The 18741-nt window shown below is 45.7% G+C and overlaps 10 protein-coding genes across 10 annotated transcripts; 4 read left to right on the top strand and 6 right to left on the bottom strand.

Moving 5' to 3' along the window:
* Positions 1-36: 36 nt before the first annotated feature.
* On the bottom strand, positions 37-1874 carry C8R40DRAFT_1125008 (rab GTPase activator). The gene is made up of 7 exons (XM_046228958.1): positions 1763-1874; positions 1580-1711; positions 1203-1527; positions 1045-1153; positions 563-993; positions 370-514; positions 37-317 (listed from the first exon to the last, which is right to left on the bottom strand). The coding sequence occupies exons 1-7, from the start codon at positions 1778-1780 to the stop codon at positions 131-133; spliced, it is 1347 nt and encodes a 448-aa protein (XP_046081848.1). The 5' UTR covers positions 1781-1874; the 3' UTR covers positions 37-130.
* Positions 1875-4264, bottom strand: C8R40DRAFT_1257666 (uncharacterized protein). The gene is made up of 6 exons (XM_046233787.1): positions 3679-4264; positions 3077-3625; positions 2967-3027; positions 2517-2912; positions 2032-2460; positions 1875-1970 (listed from the first exon to the last, which is right to left on the bottom strand). The coding sequence occupies exons 1-5, from the start codon at positions 4234-4236 to the stop codon at positions 2258-2260; spliced, it is 1767 nt and encodes a 588-aa protein (XP_046081849.1). The 5' UTR covers positions 4237-4264; the 3' UTR covers positions 1875-1970; positions 2032-2257.
* Positions 4265-4366: 102 nt separating this feature from the next.
* On the top strand, positions 4367-6944 carry C8R40DRAFT_1056139 (methylmalonate-semialdehyde dehydrogenase; the record flags this gene model as incomplete). Its single annotated transcript, XM_046225057.1, has 18 exons — positions 4367-4585; positions 4632-4765; positions 4823-4899; positions 4956-4979; positions 5031-5096; positions 5148-5226; positions 5281-5399; positions 5454-5583; positions 5640-5667; positions 5726-5768; positions 5827-5874; positions 5941-5973; positions 6044-6140; positions 6195-6371; positions 6431-6614; positions 6662-6697; positions 6750-6815; positions 6870-6944. 18 exons carry the CDS (start codon positions 4367-4369, stop codon positions 6942-6944), a joined length of 1635 nt encoding a protein of 544 aa, XP_046081850.1.
* A 48-nt stretch (positions 6945-6992) lies between these two features.
* C8R40DRAFT_1162995 (phosphotyrosine protein phosphatase) lies at positions 6993-7759 on the bottom strand (the record flags this gene model as incomplete). The annotated part of the gene is made up of 5 exons (XM_046230322.1): positions 6993-7085; positions 7136-7333; positions 7466-7566; positions 7646-7675; positions 7732-7759. 5 exons carry the CDS (start codon positions 7757-7759, stop codon positions 6993-6995), a joined length of 450 nt encoding a protein of 149 aa, XP_046081851.1.
* A 72-nt stretch (positions 7760-7831) lies between these two features.
* On the top strand, positions 7832-8897 carry C8R40DRAFT_1056175 (uncharacterized protein; the record flags this gene model as incomplete). The annotated part of the gene is made up of 6 exons (XM_046225062.1): positions 7832-7901; positions 7949-8053; positions 8109-8128; positions 8183-8209; positions 8260-8273; positions 8327-8897. The coding sequence occupies 6 exons, from the start codon at positions 7832-7834 to the stop codon at positions 8895-8897; spliced, it is 807 nt and encodes a 268-aa protein (XP_046081852.1).
* A 139-nt stretch (positions 8898-9036) lies between these two features.
* On the bottom strand, positions 9037-12205 carry C8R40DRAFT_624766 (uncharacterized protein). Its single transcript, XM_046235682.1, has 13 exons — positions 11951-12205; positions 11859-11901; positions 11773-11787; positions 11615-11720; positions 11546-11555; positions 11437-11489; positions 11242-11388; positions 11085-11185; positions 10858-11035; positions 10531-10808; positions 9626-10480; positions 9472-9570; positions 9037-9418 (listed from the first exon to the last, which is right to left on the bottom strand). Exons 1-13 carry the CDS (start codon positions 12061-12063, stop codon positions 9152-9154), a joined length of 2265 nt encoding a protein of 754 aa, XP_046081853.1. The 5' UTR covers positions 12064-12205; the 3' UTR covers positions 9037-9151.
* A 291-nt stretch (positions 12206-12496) lies between these two features.
* On the bottom strand, positions 12497-13607 carry C8R40DRAFT_1056142 (uncharacterized protein; the record flags this gene model as incomplete). Its single annotated transcript, XM_046225059.1, has 3 exons — positions 12497-12863; positions 12914-13318; positions 13372-13607. The coding sequence occupies 3 exons, from the start codon at positions 13605-13607 to the stop codon at positions 12497-12499; spliced, it is 1008 nt and encodes a 335-aa protein (XP_046081854.1).
* Positions 13608-13624: 17 nt separating this feature from the next.
* C8R40DRAFT_625135 (uncharacterized protein) lies at positions 13625-14494 on the top strand. The gene is made up of 2 exons (XM_046235683.1): positions 13625-14400; positions 14451-14494. The coding sequence occupies exon 1, from the start codon at positions 13739-13741 to the stop codon at positions 14357-14359; it is 621 nt and encodes a 206-aa protein (XP_046081855.1). The 5' UTR covers positions 13625-13738; the 3' UTR covers positions 14360-14400; positions 14451-14494.
* Positions 14495-15144: 650 nt separating this feature from the next.
* On the bottom strand, positions 15145-16510 carry C8R40DRAFT_1267872 (uncharacterized protein; the record flags this gene model as incomplete). The annotated part of the gene is made up of 6 exons (XM_046233975.1): positions 16098-16510; positions 15788-16048; positions 15725-15733; positions 15620-15667; positions 15317-15557; positions 15145-15257 (listed from the first exon to the last, which is right to left on the bottom strand). The coding sequence occupies exons 1-6, from the start codon at positions 16299-16301 to the stop codon at positions 15145-15147; spliced, it is 876 nt and encodes a 291-aa protein (XP_046081856.1). The 5' UTR covers positions 16302-16510.
* On the top strand, positions 16489-18740 carry C8R40DRAFT_1125025 (NAD-dependent formate dehydrogenase). The gene is made up of 9 exons (XM_046228959.1): positions 16489-16987; positions 17048-17122; positions 17179-17277; positions 17337-17399; positions 17451-17630; positions 17687-17905; positions 17960-18152; positions 18231-18458; positions 18518-18740. Exons 1-9 carry the CDS (start codon positions 16982-16984, stop codon positions 18529-18531), a joined length of 1077 nt encoding a protein of 358 aa, XP_046081857.1. The 5' UTR covers positions 16489-16981; the 3' UTR covers positions 18532-18740.
* The last annotated feature ends 1 nt before the right edge of the window (position 18741 follows it).

Here is an 18741-nt window from a genome sequence, read left to right on the forward strand (position 1 = left end):
GAGTAAAAATCCCACGACGGTTGTGTACATGGATGGATATCGAACGAGATCAATTGTACTGTTTTTGTTGTATTATTGTAAATCCGAACTACATATGAGAAAGAGAAAGATAAACTGCATTTCGACGTCGCTACTGTTGCACTTCAACCTCTTGCTTCTTCAACACCAAATCAGAACCAGTAACACGCTTCCAAACATCTTGTACATCCTCCACCACAGTTTCAAAGTGGGATGTGGCATCGTAGGACTGGGTTATGAAAATGTTGTCATCTTGTCCAGTGGTGGTTGGAGTGTAGACCGGAGTGATGGAAACAAATCTGAATGGAATGATAAAATTATAATGAGAATCACAGTGGGGGCGATACGAACTTGTCGTGAATAGTTCCTAGAAGCTTGAGCCCAGGCGCGATTTCAAGTTCAGGTTTGTCAGTCTCAACAATCGTCGATACAATTGCAATGTGAATTCCTTTGGCGCAAACATTGTGGGTTGATGACACCATCGCAATGTATATATCTATCGAAAGCTGAGTACAACAGAACAGAGGTCATGTATAACACTTACCGTTTCGGCGTCCAACCTGATTCTGGGGAATGATGATTTGGCAACTGTCAGAATCGTCGGTCTCGGGAATAGGATGTTTGAGCACGCAAATAGCACGGATGACTTTGCTTTCTTCAACAACTCGTAACTTGCCATCTGTTTGTTTGCCAGCCCCGAAGTAACTTGGATCACCAATAACCTGCTTGGCCTTGACAGTCTCTCCACCGCTCCGGACACCAACAAATTTACCCTGGTCATCGGTTACGATTTCATCGATGGGCTTGTCGAGCATGTAAGTGCCACCGTAGATGGCACTCAGCCGAGCAAACGATTGGGGGAGTTCTCCAAGACCATAAAGAGGATATATGTAGGGAGATTTTCCGTAACGTGCCATGGAAGAGGTATAGAGCACTATGCGGTTGTAAGCCGCTCGGGCCGGTTTAGTTATATAGCTATATAAATGAGTGAATAGCTAGCGCTCGGTAGCGCGTAGGAGAACATACTCATCATCTAGGTAAAGAGCCATGGCATGTCCAACGAAATCCTGAGTACCAGGCTCCAAACCGAATTTTTCGTATACGGTCTTCATGCTGTCCTTGTCGAGATCGATGCCTAAACATATTGATGAGTCCCTGCGTTTCGTGCTCTAATTAATGCAAACCTTGATGAGTGGCAGGATCTTCGTCCTTCCAATTCTGGAGGAATTCAAAGAATTTCTTCGCTCGTCGTTTTTCGAACAAACCCATCAGAGGGCTCCTCACAGCCTCCATTTCTGTGCTTGGAACTTTGGAGATCTTTCCATCGCGATACACAAAACTTCCAGCAATCTGCTTAAACTCAAGATAGCGGGTGACATCGGTGTGAACAAGAATTTGGGTCATTTCTCCAGAAGCAATGATGAATTTGGGAATTAGATCGACGGCGTAGTCGCGGTCACGACCGAGTTCAGAAGGAGGCTCTTGACCAGGGCGGAATTTTCGGTACAGCTAGCATGACTTTTGGGTCAGATTTGCTTGCGAACAAAGACCGAAAAAATACCTGAGTCAAATTCAAGCTAGCACTGTCACCGCCGTAGTAGTCATTCCTGTCCATATGCAGGACCTTCTTTCCCTCTTTCGAAAGCAGCCCAGAGAGGATGCATTCAGTCAGACCGGTACCAAGAACGACGACCTAGGATCATGCCTTGACACAGCAAAATACAGGTATAATCTAAGGACGTACGTCGTATTCTTCATCCATTGCGGTATTAGGTCAAAAACTCTCGAATTCGTAAGGTTGACCGTGGTCGTGGTCGTGGGCAGGCGCAGAAAGTTGGTCGCTTAGACTCTTTATCGATTCATTTGCAACACGTGGTCGGTCGATCCTTCCTAATACACACTGTGTTACACACTTGACACTTGTCGCCAAGTTAAAGTTCCAATTGCTGATACTGTTTCGCCCCACACATCGAGTAAGTAATAGCATGTTGCGACAATGGCACACATGCCCACCAAGAAGAGCGAGAGCGCTGTATGTATGATCAATCAACTTAACAACGCCTCCAGCGGCGGTGAATGTTATTTCCTCGCAAGATTATGTCTTCACCGCCATCATCCAAGTCCCAGTCGGTTCAGGAAACGAGGAATACTACATAGTATGTACGATATTTACGCAGTTAAGTAAATGCATTACAGTAGAAAATCCCAACACTAAGCAGACAAGCAGTTCACGCAAATGTTACTCAAATTTGCTTGTCTTTGATCTGTTATTGTCGACATTCTGTTCCTGATCATCTGCAGTATATTTGCGTTTGGCTTTTGGAGGGCCGTTAGCATCCGGCACCAGGTCGGCGAGTGTAGCATTTTCGGATTCTTCACGTTTCGGTGAAAGTCCTCTTGCTGCCCCCGCGTTCTTGATTTTTCTAGCAAGGGTAAGAAGGCCTTAGATAAGTCGATTAAATGAGCGTACAGATATAAGAGAGTAACTGAAGACACACTTTGTTCATTCCTTCTGTAAAACTCAGCCCATGACTTGTGGCTTCGCTGTGGATAGCGTTGACTCCATGGCACCCATTTGCTAGAATGTGTTTTTTTGGAGAAGTCATTGAAACTCGCTACATATCGGGCAGTCAAAGCAAAGTCTGCATCGGTAAAGGAACCGCCCGCCATTCCCATGGCACTTTCGTCAAACGAAGGCAAAATGAAGTCTTCATCTTGATCCTTTTCCTGATCGAGGTCGTCATCCGCGTCCTGCTCGTCTCCTTCTGAGCTGGATTCCTTGTATATCGATTTACGAGGACGCGACTTCTGCACCTCTTCTTCCCCCGAGCTTTCATCTTCAGTGTCCTCCTCGTTTGTATCAGCCTCCCCGTATGCAGCAGCAAGTATCTTGTCTGGTAATCAAGTGTCAGGACAATAAGACACTGGCTACTAATGAGAAATTCTACCTGGAAGATCGTGGTTATTGGACCAATGAGCCGCCCACGATTGAAGGCTATGGTGGGGTGCCTGCACTGGATATTAATCGTATTGTAGAAGGTGCGAAATCACGACTCACTTTTTCTGCGAGTTGTTCACATAATTGAGTGCGTGTTAAACTCTGATCGCATCTCAAGCGCCATTGAATGAATTTGATGAAGAATTCCTTATCCTCTTTAGTAAATTTGTTCCCTCTACTATGAGGCACTACTTTGTTAGGGGGACTCGGTGAACGCGAAGGAGCGTCAGGTATTGTGATTTCTGAGTTGGGCGGAGGTAGGCGAGAGTTGTACGAAGGGTGGTGAGCAGTGATACTATTGATTGTGCTGCGGCGATTTCCACTCTTAATGGAAGGCAGTTTTGGCAGAGAATTCGGCGAACTCGAGACGGCCGAGCGAGAGCTAGAAGCATTTGGTAAAGGGCCTTTGGGTTTCAGTGCATGGACTGGTGAGGGAGGAGGAGAAGGTTCGTGTTTGAACGAAGCCGGTGTGGGTTTTTTCGCTACCTTGACTATCGGAAGAGGATCCGGAATGCCCTTGCGTTTCAACGAGAGAGAGACGTGTGGATCAATTTTATCTTTCCATTCTAGGTAGAAATCTTTCCAGAGCGTCGCCGAGTGACCGTTTTTCTATGACCTCGATAAGAGGTCAAGTCTTTGACAGTTGGAGAAAATGGACTTACACCATGTAGGCTATTTAACGCATTCTTGTAGTTGTCTTTACGAGCCCTTGCGTCCACCAAAGTATCTATGATGAGTCTCTCATCGTCTGCACCAGCCACTGGGGTGGAAAGAGCCAACGCATCATGTAGCATTTGCTGCTGGAACAAAGACATGTTGAGGGCGGGCATGTTCATGTTCATCGGCATATTAGACATTCCACTCATAACGGCGTTCATGCCGTTCATGAACTGAGCCTGAGTTGGAATGGCATTACTCCATTGATTGTTTGACTGCTGTGGATGGGATAACATAGGTGCAATATGCTGCTGAGTTTGCTGCGAGATTCCCCAAGGTGAACTGATTGAATTGAAATGAGGCTGAGATTGTTCTTGAGAGGTAGGAAGTCGCATTTGTGAGTTACTGTTCGCGACGTTCACATTATTCATGTGTTGGGGGGAGAATTCAGAAAAGGGAGTGGAGCTCGTGGATGGGAAATTGGTGGGGTAGTTTCCATGTTGACCATTGTGTTGTGGTGGTTGTAATGCAGAGTCCCTCGAAAACGGTGGAAATCCGTTCATTTTTAGAGTCACCAAGCTTCTATGTAAGACAGAATTATAGAATTTCTAATCACATGATGAAAGCAGACTCGGCCCGGTATGTCCGGGCCTCTTCCCCGCACTCTCTAGTTGTTGTTTCCTGGATTCTACCATGACACTGAGTAGGGTTGTCCGAATTCGTTCCATCAATCATCCCCGCAGCTTCAGCACGACATCTGCAGCGCTAGCTCTAAGTAATGTGGCTCGCTCGAAAGCTAATCAACTTTCTCAATGGAAGGGCACTAGCGTAATTGGCGAGACAACGAAGAATTTCATTGGAGGAGAGTTCGTCGATAGCAAGTCTTCCGAATGGACGGAAGTCTTGGATCCTGTAATGTCCGTCATTATTACTTATGCAGGAACTCATGGAAATCTAGACCACACAAACATTACTCTCCACTGTGCCGCAGACCACTGAGACCGAATTTAAACAGGCCGTGGATGCTGCAGCACAAGCTTTCAAATCATGGAGTAGGACGAGTGTACTAGGACGTCAGCGTTTTGTCATTGAGTAAAACCATAGCTGCATTTGCCTGCCTGGTCCTGACTACTTCTAATCATTGAACAGACTCCAGCATCTACTTCGCAAAAACGCCGACGCCATTGCGAATAGTATCGTTCTAGAGCAAGGGAAAACCTTGTCAGGTCGTGCTTCCAGTTTCAAACAGTTTCAAATTTTTACTGATCAGTCTTCTGCACAGATGCGCATGGGGATCTGTTGCGAGGTGAACATGTTATGAAAAGATTCTACCGTGCAAGCGCGTCTAACTATTGAGTAGGCTTACAGGTCGCTGAACATGCAATTGGGATTACTTCTACCTTGCTGGGCGACAAACTTGAAGGTCTCTTCCTAGCTTGTGTCACTCCGATTGAATTTCATGCGTATATTCCAGTGAGTCGCGATATGGATACATACGTTCGCAAAGTACCACTTGGTGTTTGTGCTAGCGTTGCACCTTTTAATTTTCCGGCGTACGATTTGTCTTGCTCTGAATATGTAGCCTTTCTCACTGTGTTGATGTGCAGTATGATTCCGCTTTGGACCATACCTATGGCGGCTGTAACCGGAAATACATTAATTCTCAAGCCCTCAGAACGGGATCCTGGTGCAGCGATGATCATTGCTGAACTTTGCCAACAAGCAGGTGAGGAGGATCAACAAAGTTTTGCAGTGTGTGATATTCATGCAACAATTCAAGGTTTGCCACCTGGTGTGTTGAATATTGTCCATGGTGGAGTTCCTACGGTAAACGCCATATGCGATGATCCTGCTATCAGAGCTATAAGCTTCGTGGGTGGTGATCGTGCCGGCAAACACATCTATAATCGGTATTTTTTCCCCTTCTTACTCACTTTTGTTTTCCGAACTGTACTTCTCTTTTCAGCGGAACTCAGAACGGAAAGCGCGTCCAGGTAACGAAACGACAGACTTTTTTACTCTGTGATACTTAAGTGTGTTGGTTCTCTTCAGGCAAATATGGGGGCTAAAAATCATGCTGTAATCATGCCTGATGGTCAGCCATCCATTCGTTCATCCTGCGGTGTGGTTCTTGTTCACATATAGTAATATAGCCAATAAAAATCTGGCGCTCAATTCCCTCGTTGGTGCTGCATTTGGAGGTATGATATTGGCAGAAAAGCATACGTGGTGCATTTGAAGTTCTGAACTCATCGCATTATACATAGCGGCTGGCCAACGATGCATGGCAATATCGGTCGGTATGTCATTTTGTTGTTACCTCCTAAGTCATTCACACCTGCTCGCTTATTTAATATCCTCATCTTGCAGCTGTTCTTGTTGGCGAAGCACAATCATGGCTTCCGGAAATTATAGAACGAGCGCAGAAACTCAGAGTCAACGGAGGTTTCGAGCCTGACACTGATATGTATGCAATAACTTTCCTCCAGACCTTGGATTAACACCCCGTCAATCATTACAGAGGTCCCGTTATTTCACCAAATGCAAAAGCACGTATCGTAGACATCATCTCTTCCGCTGAAGAGGAAGGTGGCAAGCTGCATCTTGATGGACGAGGTTTGGTGGTACCTTCATATCCGGATGGTAATTTCGTCGGGCCCACCGTCATCGAAGCCAAAACTCCAATGAGATGTTATCAGTTCGTCTCATTCAGCCTCAGAATTGACACGGTGTTCTGATGTGTTCTATCGTCATCAGAGAAGAGATTTTTGGACCGGTCCTCGTTGTAATCCAAGCAGACACGCTAGAGGATGGTATTGAAATCATTAACGCTAACAGATATGGAAACGGGGCTGCCATCTTCACTCAGTCTGGCGCTACGGCTCGAAAGTTTGAAACGGACATAAACGTGGGGCAGATTGGTATCAACGTGCCCATACCTGTGCGAATGTTCTCTGTCATTCTGTATCAGCTAACATTCACAATTAGGTTCCTCTTCCAATGTTTGCATGGTCCGGCAACAAAGTTCGTTATTTCAGTCGAAAATCCCTGGGACACCTCTAATTTAGAATTCTAGGGCAGCGTTTTGGGAGATATTGGTTTCTATGGAAAGAGTGGTATCGATTTCTATACGCAGAACAAGGTGAGCTGTGAGTCGACAACCTTGACTTGAGTGCTAATAAAGACATCTCGCAAGACCACAACAAGTTTATGGAGAGCAGAGGACGCTGTTGGCACCCGCGCTCATTCCACTATGCCTACGTTCTCCTGAAGATAGTTATTCCCCATACCTCTGTGTACTCTCTAGTGAAATTCAAATTTACAGATACTGACTATGTCTATCATTTGCAACTTGATCTAGGAAAGCGTTTGAGAGGGACAAGCACTGCTGATAAACCCTTTCAAATCCATTCTACGCATCATATGTCAGGAAAACAATTATACAATGACATAGTTCCTCACTATTCCACCATAATATGGGTCGGTGATAGGCTTATTATCCAAATAAGATCCCCAGAGACACACTTCTGCTGTCGCGTTCTTTGGCTTGACACGTTCCAGATTTCGAAGATTAGAGTCATCGGCCGCAAGAATATGAGTGAATTGAGTGAAATCGGATGTCTGTATCTGACGAGCGCTATGTTCGATTGGAATATTGTGCTGCAGCGTTCATCATGAGAATGCATAATTACAGCTTGAAGAATTGAAGATTCTAGTTACCTGAGCGCATGTAGAAATGGTCCTGCAAAAAAAATATTGGATAACATATATTTAGCAGTTTTGAGCACAAACTCGCCTGCCATCAGGTTCTTCTCCAGCATGGTACGCTGCAGTTCCACAAGAGTCCACAAACATATCAACTCCACGCTTCTTTGCGACGTCCCTCAGTACAGCTGAATACCCATCGCAACGAAACATCAATTGAGTTAGCAAAGCTTTTGAAATCACGGAAAGATATGAAAGGCGATTCACCTTCACCCATGGGGGAGCGGCAAATATTCCCTGTATAATGTGTGAGAGTTAATCGCAGTCAATCTAACATGATCTCCTGCCTAAACATACGATAAGAACTTTGAGGTCCGACATGGTGGTCAAGAGAGCACGTTCAGGGAGCGCCTCCCACGCGTAGGCTGTTACTGGCGCTTATCTCACTCATACATGCCTTCTCCTCCAATTCAAGTTTTCCTTACTACGATTGCCTCACAGCCCGCTCTTAGGCAACGCCAAGGTGTGTGTGTTGATATTCGAATAATGTTCTTTCTGAACAATGCATAGAATACTTGTTGCGCATTTTACAGGTTAAGAAGATTTCTTTCACTTCATACGATCTAGCATCGGACGAGATCGCAAAACGCTTGTGGAAGCGTAAGGCACCTCTTGGTAACGCGCGTTGTGTTCCTGCTGGACCTAAGCAGCTAATGGGCACTTCTGTCAGACAAGCAGCAATTGCCCGGGGTATTTCAAAGTTCGATAATGCACAATTCGTCCAGCTAAATCGTCAGCTTGTAGATATTGGTTGGTGGAAAATTCCCCGGTGTAAGTAGCTTTTTAAAACTTGTGTCGTTGACTCACATTGAGATTTGCAGACCTTCTCTGATTTGTATGTCAATCTAATCTCAGCGGAATATCATCCATGAACGTTCAATGATTCAGCGAAGAAGCTGTCGAATATGGAGAATTAGATCAATTCCTTCGTCTGAAAGAAACTTGGGACGATGACTTGGATAATATAACCAAACCTCCCGTTCATCCTATTGGCGTTCCAGGTGCTATGCTTCCTCTTCAAATGACCCCCGACCATCTAAAATCGAAGATTTTGGCCAGCCCACAGTCAACCCCTGGAAAGAAGCCAGAGCCGGTCAACAAACCTGGTGCTCGTGACGGTGAATTTGATGTAAGCACAGAGCTATCTGGGTATGGGCTACAGGGTGTGATGGCCACAGAAGCTGAGTTGGCGGACTTGGTCGCGGAGCTAGGTCTTGACGGAGATGAAGCTGGCGATCTGGTCAAAGGGTTATCGGGGGGCTCGTCGGCTGAACGGGAAGAAAAGGGAAAGCAGGAAATAGAAACGAGAGAAGATTTGAAGGAGTTGAAGGAGGAATCCAAGGAGAAGGAGGCGATAGCAGAAGTGAAGGAATCAAAGAAGGAATTGAAAGAGGCTCCCGCAAAATCTCCGGAGGAAAGCCTAACGGAAAGCTTAACGATATCGCCGCAGGAAAAGTGACTACGATCGTACGTCAGACCCCAGCATGTATATAAATCATGATGTTTGTAAGCCACCAGTATCAGTTTGCTTTTAAGTAATATTGACAAGTACCAATTATGTGTTTGGGTTGGGGAACTAGTGTACATATGTAAGTTAGAATATTATTACTGTGTAAAATTGAAGTTGAGCAGAGAACCATCAGTTAGAGGTTCGAGTTCTCAATTAGTAGCCAAAACGGTGATATATACCAAGATATTGCGTCAAGAACTTGTTCAGGGAGCAATTTGCTCAACACTCTGAAAGTACCCTCGCCCTCTTCTCCGACCTCCTCTACCCCCTGTCCCTCTCCCTCGTCCACGACCTCTGTATCCACGGAAAGAAGAAGTCTCCCTTTGTGTTGAGGCAGGAGACTCAGGCGACTCTGTTCCAGAAACGTCCAGAATGGCAGCAACGCGGGCGTGCCTTTTCATTCGGGGGCTGTCGAAAAGGTCGTTCACCATTGGTGCAGTTTGGATATCTTCTTGTATATGCGGAGGTTGCTGTTCATATATCATAATGAGTTGGGTCCCAAAAAAAGAAGAAGAAAATATACCGAGTCGTAAGGCTGTCGAAGCTTTGCTAGTTTAATTTCAGCTGCACGAGCGCGATCTCTGGCACTTTGCTCTGCGCGTCGAGTTTCCTTCAATTCCCACTAAGTACAAGCAATTAAGAACCTGCTCAACAACGAACAACCAAATAATACATACTCTGATCTTCTCCTCTCCTGTCAGTCCTTGCGGTACCTCACGCTCCTTGAATGGCCGCTGGATACTTACCCTAGGCTTTCTGGAACGTGCATGCGTCAATTCAGAAGCTTGAGGCATGTCAACATTTGACTGAACGTCTTGAGCTAGGACGAGGGTGTACCCATCTATCCTCCGATCCTCCGTATGTCTCTTCCGCACGCGATCTGTCTGTTCTACCAAGCGCCTGCTATCAGATCCTTTTCTTATTCGACGTCGTGGCTTTAGGGACTCTCGCTTCCGCTGTTCCTCACTTTCCAGCTGGATCTGGTGTTCTGCATGTTGCCGCTCTATTTCTTGCATTCTCCGACTTTGGGCCTCTTCCTCAGCTAAATGCCGTTGTTCCGCATCTCTTCTTCGCTGTTCTTGAGCCCGCTGCCTTTCTTGCTGACGTTCCGCCATCTGTTTTTGTCGTCTTTCTTCAGTTAACTTTTGTTTCACCTCCTTCATGTGCTCATTAGCAGCAATTTCATCGGCCCGACGTTTTTCTTCCATCTCTTTCCTCCGCAACTCTTCGGCAACCCGAATTCTTTCTTGTTTAGCGCGACGCTCTGATTCTTCCTTTTCTTGTTGTTGTTGACGTTTCTGGGCCTCCCGCTCGGCCTTTTTATTGCGTATTTCTTCTTCTTCTGCTTCTCGTATTCTTCTTTTCTCAGCCTTTGCAAGTTTGTTTTGACGATTGACCTCTGCCCTCCGTTCTTCTTCGGCAAGCCTGGCCACCTTTTCCGAACGCGTGCGCTCTTCAGTTAGCTGTCGTTGTACACTTTTGGATAGTTTGACAGGTTTTACTTCAGCGTTTGCCGGATCGACGAAGCCTCTCTGGAGAGTGAATGTGAGTATCTCATACCTAGCGAAGTAGTAAAGCCTACCTTGCTTCTGAGAACTTCTCTCATCTCATCGGAAAGGTCTGCCGCATCCCAACAGCGTTGCACGTCATGTACTGTCGCATCCTTGATAACCAAACGAAGTATGCTCAAATCCTTGCTCTTGATTGCTAGTTGCAATGGGGTCTCCCCGTTCTTGGCCGCACGTGAGGGATGCACATCTCTATGTGCAAGTAGAACCTGAGAGGCAGCCAGATTCCCCGAACGCACCGCAAGGTGAAAGGCAGTCAGATCCTCACTATTAACAGCATTGACATCCACTCCTACAAGGGGGATTACAGAAAATACCATCATATGTGAAACATTACATGCCTTTTTCCAAAAGAAACTGGACCATCGCGGCATCAGTATGGGAGGATTGAGCTGCTGCATGAAGCATGGTGTCGTATTTTCCCTCTCTCATTTTCTTCTTACTGCTTGGGTTGTTGGGATTCAAATTGAATTGGGAAAATAGTTGTCGTATAGACGACAAATTTCCAATCCTTATAGCCTGTCCAAAATGCATAAGATTATGTCCGCGATGGAAGAAGAAAGCCAACTTTGAAGGCCTCCGTTTGTGCTATGGCTAAGCGCGTTGCTTCCCTTGCGACTTCCTTAGCTTGACGTTTTCGTTCTGCTTCCTCCGCTTCGCATTCGAGTTCTGTAATCCAATCAAGGTCTATTGCGAGAAAGTGTTGCAGCTAGAATCAGACTAACCGAATTCTTGAACTCTCTTAAGATATTCTGCATGTTCATTTTTCTGGTGTGTTCTGTGCTCTTGTTGTCTTTGCTGTTTGTCGGCGAGATTCTCATCAAACATGAAGACGTTGGCTCCGGCTCCCCCAGTTCGCGCCCGACGATATTCTGGGCAATGATGAGAAATGATATGAATCCACGTTTACACCAACTTACGACGCGTTTTCGCGCGCGAATAGCGACCAAGAAAGATTTGTTCGAACAAGAACCTTCGCAGAGATCAATTTTTTGAAGACCATGTTCGTGGATGTTAAGAACAGCGTACTGGAAAAATGCTACAAGCGCATAGCGTCAGATGTGAATTTAAAAAGATGTGCAGTGTGAAAACACACACCTGCAGCCTCTTCTGGATCTAATGGTACATCATCATCTCGGCTCCAAGAGCTATTGACAAACTCGGATGGTCTATTTTTTCTAGAATAGTATTCTTGACATGTTTCCTGGCACAATGTGTTAATAACGATTATTCAAATTGAGAGTAAACGTGATCACCCAGGCAGCCCCAATCTACATACATTGTGTGGCAATTTTCGCGTTTAGGTCCTAGGCATTCTTCGATATTAGAGCAACCCACGCACCTCCTGAAACATCTGGGTCGATTCATGATACTTCCCTGGGTTTCTGTTTTTCTCTTAGATAACGAGATTCCCTTGGAGAGAGGGATACGCACCGGTCAGGATGATGCATCAATGCGAGTCTTTTGTACGCTTTAGAGGTGACACTTTCCTCAGCTTCAGGCGTAAGACCAAAGACCGCGAATGCCTCCGTGTATCTGGAGTCCATCTCGAGAGGAGTTGATGGCCGGATATTAAAGTTGAAACACTATCTTCCCAATCGGTATCCGAAAATTTAATCGTGAGCTCGTAGTCAGTGTTCTGAGACACCAATGTCTACTTGGTCGAAGATTCGGAAGAATTTGAACATCTGCAGCTGCAGCCACGTGCCGTGCACTGCGGCTACAACGCGTACATAACTTGAAAGCAAACTTTAAGCACTGCGATTGAAGTTCGTACATAATCAGCCTGTGCATGTAAAACTCCTACTGGTAATTTACGCGAACTACTGAAACATGACTGGGCCAACTTGTTAGGCTAAGCTAAGACTCTGCATCTGAACGTTTACCAGAACGACGTCTCCGTAAAGGATTTGCTGATCGTACAGGGTCTGAAGGTATATACACAGTATCCGACTCAGATTTCACGCTCTACAGAGAGAATTAGTATTTATGAGGGGAATGAATCAAAGAACACTTCACCGATACTTCGCTCGCATTCTTGTTCTTAGCGCTTCGCCTCTTGCGTCTCCTTGCAGACTTCGATGGCTTTGCTTCCTGCTCTTCTTGCTGATCCGACGCGTCCGTTTCAGTACTCGAGGAATCATCAGGAAATTGACCTTCGGCGGGCACTGTCGATGGTTGATGTTCGCTACCATCAAATGGCTTGGATGGTTCAATGATATTATTTGAGGATGTCGAGCCTAGTATGGAGGGCAGAAGACACGCCGCTAATATAGAAAAAAGTATCGCAAAAAATATGGCCGAACAAATAACGGAAAAGACGGTTGGAAAACGTGTCACGAGACCGCTGTGCATGGTGTCAGTATGTGCGGCATTCATGTACATCGTTTCACGTACCGTATTCCTTTATGTGCAAGGATGCCCTTCAAAGAAGCAGAATAGACATTCAATTCACGACCTTCGCCATGCCCTAGGCTTCTCCACACATCTTGTCTTCCTATTTTTACGTCTACGGTCACCTTCGTACTTCCAGGAACGAAAGAGTCCAGCATCGGTATGTCGATTGTGGCCAGATGGGGTTTTCCCGAAAAGTAGGGCGATTTTGGAGGAATCACGATCGCTGGGCGACGAGCAATAGCTAGTGTTTCATTATTGATTGTCGACAGCCTCAGACTATTCATGAAATTGCCTAAAGCAAAATTGGCATCCGTAGAAGGAACAACAAGCTGCAGAACGATATTATATGTTTGGCGCGAGGAGAGATCTTCCAAGACCGCATGGGCGTAAGGCTGCACTGCGTCGCTGAGAACCATTGCGATTAGCTAGATTAGCGATTGGAACAGACAAGCTCTTACCCATATTGTAGATACAAAGGTATCTGCCAGCCTACAGCAACATTACTCCAGACTATAACACCAGCAGATAGAGAGATAGTGCAGATAATGGGAATGAAAATAAGGAAAACGGAAAGAGACACTAGATTTGGTGTGTAACGCCGAAGATATTGCCAAACGAAGTCGAATGGCGCCTGCAGAAGAAAAGACCAGAAACCCAGGAAGGTCCTCTCCTTTTCAGCAGAAGCGGCATCCATTAGAGATACTTGCAAGTTCGATACGCCAAGTGTGAGTCTGTCAGTGTCAGAGCCAGTCGCGGAAATCCGCAAAGAACGCATTGCAATGTCGTGGGGCAGTAAGACTACATAAGAAGGCACGTGGCGGGTACATGACTTCGACTTATATACAACATTTGCTGGGAAGAAAGCTTTCCTCCCCGCCTGTTGTTGCATATCTCAACGAACTCTCCTCCGCTGTAGAACTCTCTGCCGCTCCTACACCAGAGATCAAGTCTTATCCGGATGTAATCTACTATAATTTCCATACCCTTGGCCTGAGCCTTCTCTTCAAACCCATAGAAGGATACAAGCCCAAAATTGGTTCGTTGCGCTCCGAGCTGACGGAAGACAAAATGATCCTCGAAAGCCTCGATTTATACAACATTCCTCAGATCCCTATGTCAGATTCAAAAAAGAAGAAAGAGTCTGCCTTTTCCACGTATCCAGTATCTCCTGTGATCTTGACAATCGGAGAAGAAGACAATAGTCCTCTCCAATTCACGAGAAAAAGCACAGGTAAAGATTTTGTGCAACTTCTTGGTGAACCAGATCGAAAGGGTGGCGGATCAGGTCCGTCTAGTGGGTCCATTGGGATTTGGTGCGAGTGGACGAAGCATGGAATTTTAGTAGAATTTGGGGGTGTGGAAGCTATAGGGCCACAAGCCTGGGAAAGAGGCAAAGATGCTGTATGGAAAGTTGTCACTGTATTCCTTCTGAATGCTCAAGAATGAGGGAATGAAATAAGTTTGTCGCTGGTATGGTGAAAGGATAGGTAAGTCTTATTTGCTTCGTTAATTGGGATGTCCTGAACTCTCCCTTCAGACATAGTATGACCTTGTATACTGTACCGGCAGATAGAGCAATAGAAGGAGAGTTCCAGGCTTGTGGATCCACCATAACTTTACCGTGGCATCAAGTTTTCTGGGAGTTGTCAAAGAACATCCATTCATTCATTCATAAAAAATGACTTTTTCAGAAGGTATATGAGACATGAGCAGCACAGATGGCACTGATTTGTATATCCCTGTGCATCTGCTCAGAGGTGTACTCGACATTGGCACGAAGTACAGATAACACAAACTTGAATACCCCTGTGCATCCGCCCAGAGGGTGTACAAGACGTTGACTCGAAACACAGACATCACAAACAGCACGGACTTGTATACCCCTTCGCATCTGCTCGGAGGATGTGTAAGATATCAGCTTGTGATTTACACCCTCTGGTGGTTTTTTCTGCAACTTGAACAACGGTGATAATACGAGACAAAACGCGCGCTTTTATAGCTGATTCCCATACCGTAGCTTCCATAAAAAAATTTTCCAGTGTCGTCTCGGTGTCCGGTATTTTATCACATCTTGATAACGAAGTTTCTGAGAACACCTCGAATATACCCATCGAATACATTAATACACAGCTCCATCCAAAGTCAGGGTCCCACAAGGTAACAGCCGGGCCCAACCGCCTTTACTGCAGCGAATGCAACAGTGTCTCCCCGGATCAGAGGAAGATATGGTATTACAAGGTGCCGATCTTCATATCTGCGTATACAAATTTCGTAGGCATGCCTTTCGACACTTTGCTCTTGATCTTCTTCCAGGTCTCCCAAGTGGCAGCTGGCATGTCGTGACCTGCAAGCAATGCCTTGTCAACATTTGTTTGAGGAGGAAGCAGGGACAAGCATACGCACTGTTTGCTTCAGTTTGTATATGTAAAACATTATTGGAAATCGTACTCGGAACGAGAAAAGCATATCTGTCGTCAAATAACTGAGCAACGATTATGATGTTGGACAAATAATTCCTGATCTTGGTCGCCTTGTCCGTCTTGTTCGCCTTCACATGAATGGACGGGGGTTTCTTACCCAAGAAGCGCGCAATATGATCCTCGATTGTAGTGTTTTTAGCATCGACCGTCTTAGGGAGGTAGGCCTGCCGAGAGAAAAATGGTACGTCAACGATAATATGATATTTGCGAATAGAAAAGAAGGTACAAAGTCGACGTCTTTTAGCTGCGTTTTGGATACGCTGGATTTGCCCTGATAGAGATGAACATTTCAATGAAGCTAGAAAACAACTGTCTCCTAGACACTCACTTGACAATAGTTCTTTGATGCGAGAAAATGTCAGCGAGCAAAGATCTTCGAAGCAAAGATGCTCACCTGAGGAACAAACGCATTGTAGTAATTAGGGCCGGGAAAATAGCACTGATATGAGCCCGTCCCCATCAAGGCTTCAAGTCTTTGGACTGCCGCAAACGCAGCCTCATCTTGACGAGGATTAGCCTCTATGACAGGGGGTGCGCCTGCGGAGTTTGCATCTTCTAACGTAGCTGTATGCGTGGAGTGATCGGAGAGAGAGTCGGAAGGCGCCGACTCTACTCGAGACGTCGGGGTTGTCCTGATATATCGATGCTTTAGGTCCTGTGGAAGCCATAAGTCATGAATAAAGAGGAAGGTTTGCACCACTTACGTTCGCATTACTATTTGGAATGGTGTAAATGTACCCAAATACTACTTGATCCGGTGACTTGCGGCCAGACAGAGCTTGAGGCTGACCAGCACGGGAAGTGATTTGGTTAGAGGATGAATGGGATGCAGAGCAAACTCCAAATACAGTCGCTAGCAAGATCAACTTGAGAACAGAAGTAGGGGAGTGAGAATACCAAGTAAACATTGTAAAGAAGAGAAAATTGCGATTGAAGGAAGGATAAGTAGAGACCAGCTCCTACTCTCTATCTAGAATTGCACCAGGCGATGTTCAAAGTGCAAAGAGAGTTGCTTATCGTTCTAGATAGTGGCGATGCTGATGAGAGATCTTTATAAACACCACGACCACAAGGCGCTCTGAAGGTACCATACATTGTTATCACAGGCCAAGACCTTCGATATTCTTTCCGCATTACGCATGTACGTATACAAAATATTTCACCTTCTGACTTTCTGTAGTCGGTCAACATTTCCGTCACATTCCTGGTAACGCGTCTGCGAAATGTGACCTGCTTATCTTGTATCTCTCACGAAATTCCGCTATGCAGCGTTAGTGGACGACTCTTCAATTCAAAGACCTCTACACATCGTTCTAGTACACTACAGAAGACCAATGTTCCGCCCCAATACATTCAAGATATTCCGACTTTGATATGCCAGTGCACGATGCAAAATCGTGACCTTCATCATGTCTGTCTGAACTGGTGGAATGCGGGGAGCTTTCGTGATCATAGTTAGTCACTCTTTCAAAAAGCGCGAGGATAGTTCGTGTATAAGAGGGCGCATGGTCGAGACAAGGATGGATTCATTCCCTACATACGTCAAACTAGTGATCTTTAGTACTCGTCAACAATCAACAAACATAGTATGAAGGTGAGTCATCGCTCTGTCTCGCCTGATCCCAATGGCTTGATACTTTTTTGAATCTGGTAGGTTCTCGCTGTGCTCTACAATGGCTTCAAAGCTGCGATTGAAGAACCAAGACTCCTCGGAACCGTCGAGAACAAGGTTTCCCCTCCTTTTTTTCTGCTCCGTTGTATAAATGCATGACATCCTTATTTTAGCTTGGAATGGATAGATGGCTTGCTTCCCGAGGACATGAATTCGTCGTTACTAGTAGTAAAGACGGACCTAAAAGTGACTTTGAAAAGCACATCGTCGATGTAAGTTTTATCTTTCGCTCCGGCACGAGCAGCATGTGTCTGAGCAATCTCCTGTGTAGGCTGAAGTCTTGATTACCACGCCGTTCCATCCTGGATATCTGACTCGAGAGTTGATGGAAAAGGTACGAATGAACTTCCTGCATGTTATTTGGTTTTCTGAAGATGAGATTTAGGCCAAAAACCTCAAAATTTGCATCACTGCCGGTGTAGGCTCAGACCATATTGACCTTAACGCTGCCGTGGACCATAAGATCCAAGTTCTGGAAGTATCTGGGAGTAATGTCACCAGTGTAGCGGAACACGCAGTGATGAGCATGTTATTGCTCGTTAGGAACTTTGTTCCTGCTCACGAAGTAACTATTCCTTTTAGCCAATAATTCTCATTCCTCTAACTCCCCTTCCTCGCTAGATGATTGAGCGCGGAGACTGGCAAGTCTCTGACATTGCCCGCAACGCGTTCGACATTGAAGGTAAGACCATTGGAACCATTGGTGCCGGTAGAATCGGGTACAGAATCATGCAAAGGCTTTTGCCTTTCAACCCTAAAGAATTGTTGTACTATGACTACCATGAGATCCACCCCGAAGCGGAGAGTGCAGTGAACTGCAATCGAGTTGGGACTGTTGAGGTCGGTCGTTTCCGGTTTCTTGAGACTGAATCAAACGTTGAGAGTTTCTGTAAGGAATTGGTCTCCCAATGTGATATTGTAACCGTGAACTGCCCTCTTCATGAGGGTACGCGAGGGATGATCAACGATCATCTTCTTTCCACTTTCAAACCTGGCGCATGGCTCGTCAATACTGCCCGCGGCGCCATCTGTGACGAACACGCTGTTGCGAGGGCCTTGGCTAGCGGGCAGCTACGTGGATACGCCGGTGCGTGCTAAACCTGTTGCTCGTGTCCGCTACTTGCTCGCCGACCATACCCCATCTATGACTTTTGATAATATTCAGGTGATGTTTGGAACGTTCAACCCGCGCCGAAAGACCATCCCTGGCGCTCTATGAAGAATCCCCTCGGTGGAGGTAATGGCATGGTCCCGCACTACTCTGGTACCACTCTGGATGCTCAAGCACGCTACGCTGCGGGTACAAAGAGTATATTGCAAAATTACCTCGACGGAAAACCCCAGGCGCATCAGAATGTCATCGTTGGCACGGGAAAGTATGAGACGACTTCCTGTAAGTTTATCGTCCTGTTGGATTTCTGTTCTGGTAAATTGACCGCACTATGAACGTAGATGGGATACATTAAGTTTAACGTGTTCGTAATTGAACTTCAGTATAATTAAGGAAGAAATTGCGTCTGTTTACGCCGTACTACAGAACTTGTGAAATAACGAATACTGTATTTTGATATTATACAAGCCAATACGTGTGGCATGTCATCGATAGCATTTCGATAGCTCGATGTGACCAGATGTAAAGGGAAAGAATATATTCAAATTGGCGTCACATGAATTGC

Source organism: Lentinula edodes, assembly GCF_021015755.1.
Source record: "Lentinula edodes strain Le(Bin) 0899 ss11 chromosome Unknown C8R40scaffold_42, whole genome shotgun sequence".
Classification (NCBI taxonomy): domain Eukaryota; kingdom Fungi; phylum Basidiomycota; class Agaricomycetes; order Agaricales; family Omphalotaceae; genus Lentinula; species Lentinula edodes.

What these genes read in the sequence shown, in the direction of transcription:
- C8R40DRAFT_1125025 (XM_046228959.1), top strand. An exon ending in TCGGAACCGTCGAGAACAAG is followed by an intron (nt 17,123 to 17,178) that starts GTTTCCCCTCCT and finishes TCCTTATTTTAG; the next exon opens with CTTGGAATGGATAGATGGCT. An exon ending in GCAGCTACGTGGATACGCCG is followed by an intron (nt 18,153 to 18,230) that starts GTGCGTGCTAAA and finishes GATAATATTCAG; the next exon opens with GTGATGTTTGGAACGTTCAA.
- C8R40DRAFT_625135 (XM_046235683.1), top strand. Translation starts at nt 13,739, where the DNA reads ATGACTTCGACTTATATACAACATTTGCTGGGAAGAAAGCTTTCCTCC.
- C8R40DRAFT_624766 (XM_046235682.1), bottom strand. Translation starts at nt 12,063, where the DNA reads ATGGACTCCAGATACACGGAGGCATTCGCGGTCTTTGGTCTTACGCCT. An exon ending in CACAAACGGAGGCCTTCAAA is followed by an intron (nt 11,036 to 11,084) that starts GTTGGCTTTCTT and finishes CATTTTGGACAG; the next exon opens with GCTATAAGGATTGGAAATTT. An exon ending in GAGAAGTTCTCAGAAGCAAG is followed by an intron (nt 10,481 to 10,530) that starts GTAGGCTTTACT and finishes TTCACTCTCCAG; the next exon opens with AGAGGCTTCGTCGATCCGGC.
- C8R40DRAFT_1125008 (XM_046228958.1), bottom strand. An exon ending in TCAGGTTGGACGCCGAAACG is followed by an intron (nt 515 to 562) that starts GTAAGTGTTATA and finishes AGCTTTCGATAG; the next exon opens with ATATATACATTGCGATGGTG. An exon ending in CTAGGAACTATTCACGACAA is followed by an intron (nt 318 to 369) that starts GTTCGTATCGCC and finishes CATTCCATTCAG; the next exon opens with ATTTGTTTCCATCACTCCGG.
- C8R40DRAFT_1257666 (XM_046233787.1), bottom strand. Translation starts at nt 4,236, where the DNA reads ATGAACGGATTTCCACCGTTTTCGAGGGACTCTGCATTACAACCACCA. An exon ending in GTGAACAACTCGCAGAAAAA is followed by an intron (nt 3,028 to 3,076) that starts GTGAGTCGTGAT and finishes TATCCAGTGCAG; the next exon opens with GCACCCCACCATAGCCTTCA. An exon ending in TTACAGAAGGAATGAACAAA is followed by an intron (nt 2,461 to 2,516) that starts GTGTGTCTTCAG and finishes GACTTATCTAAG; the next exon opens with GCCTTCTTACCCTTGCTAGA.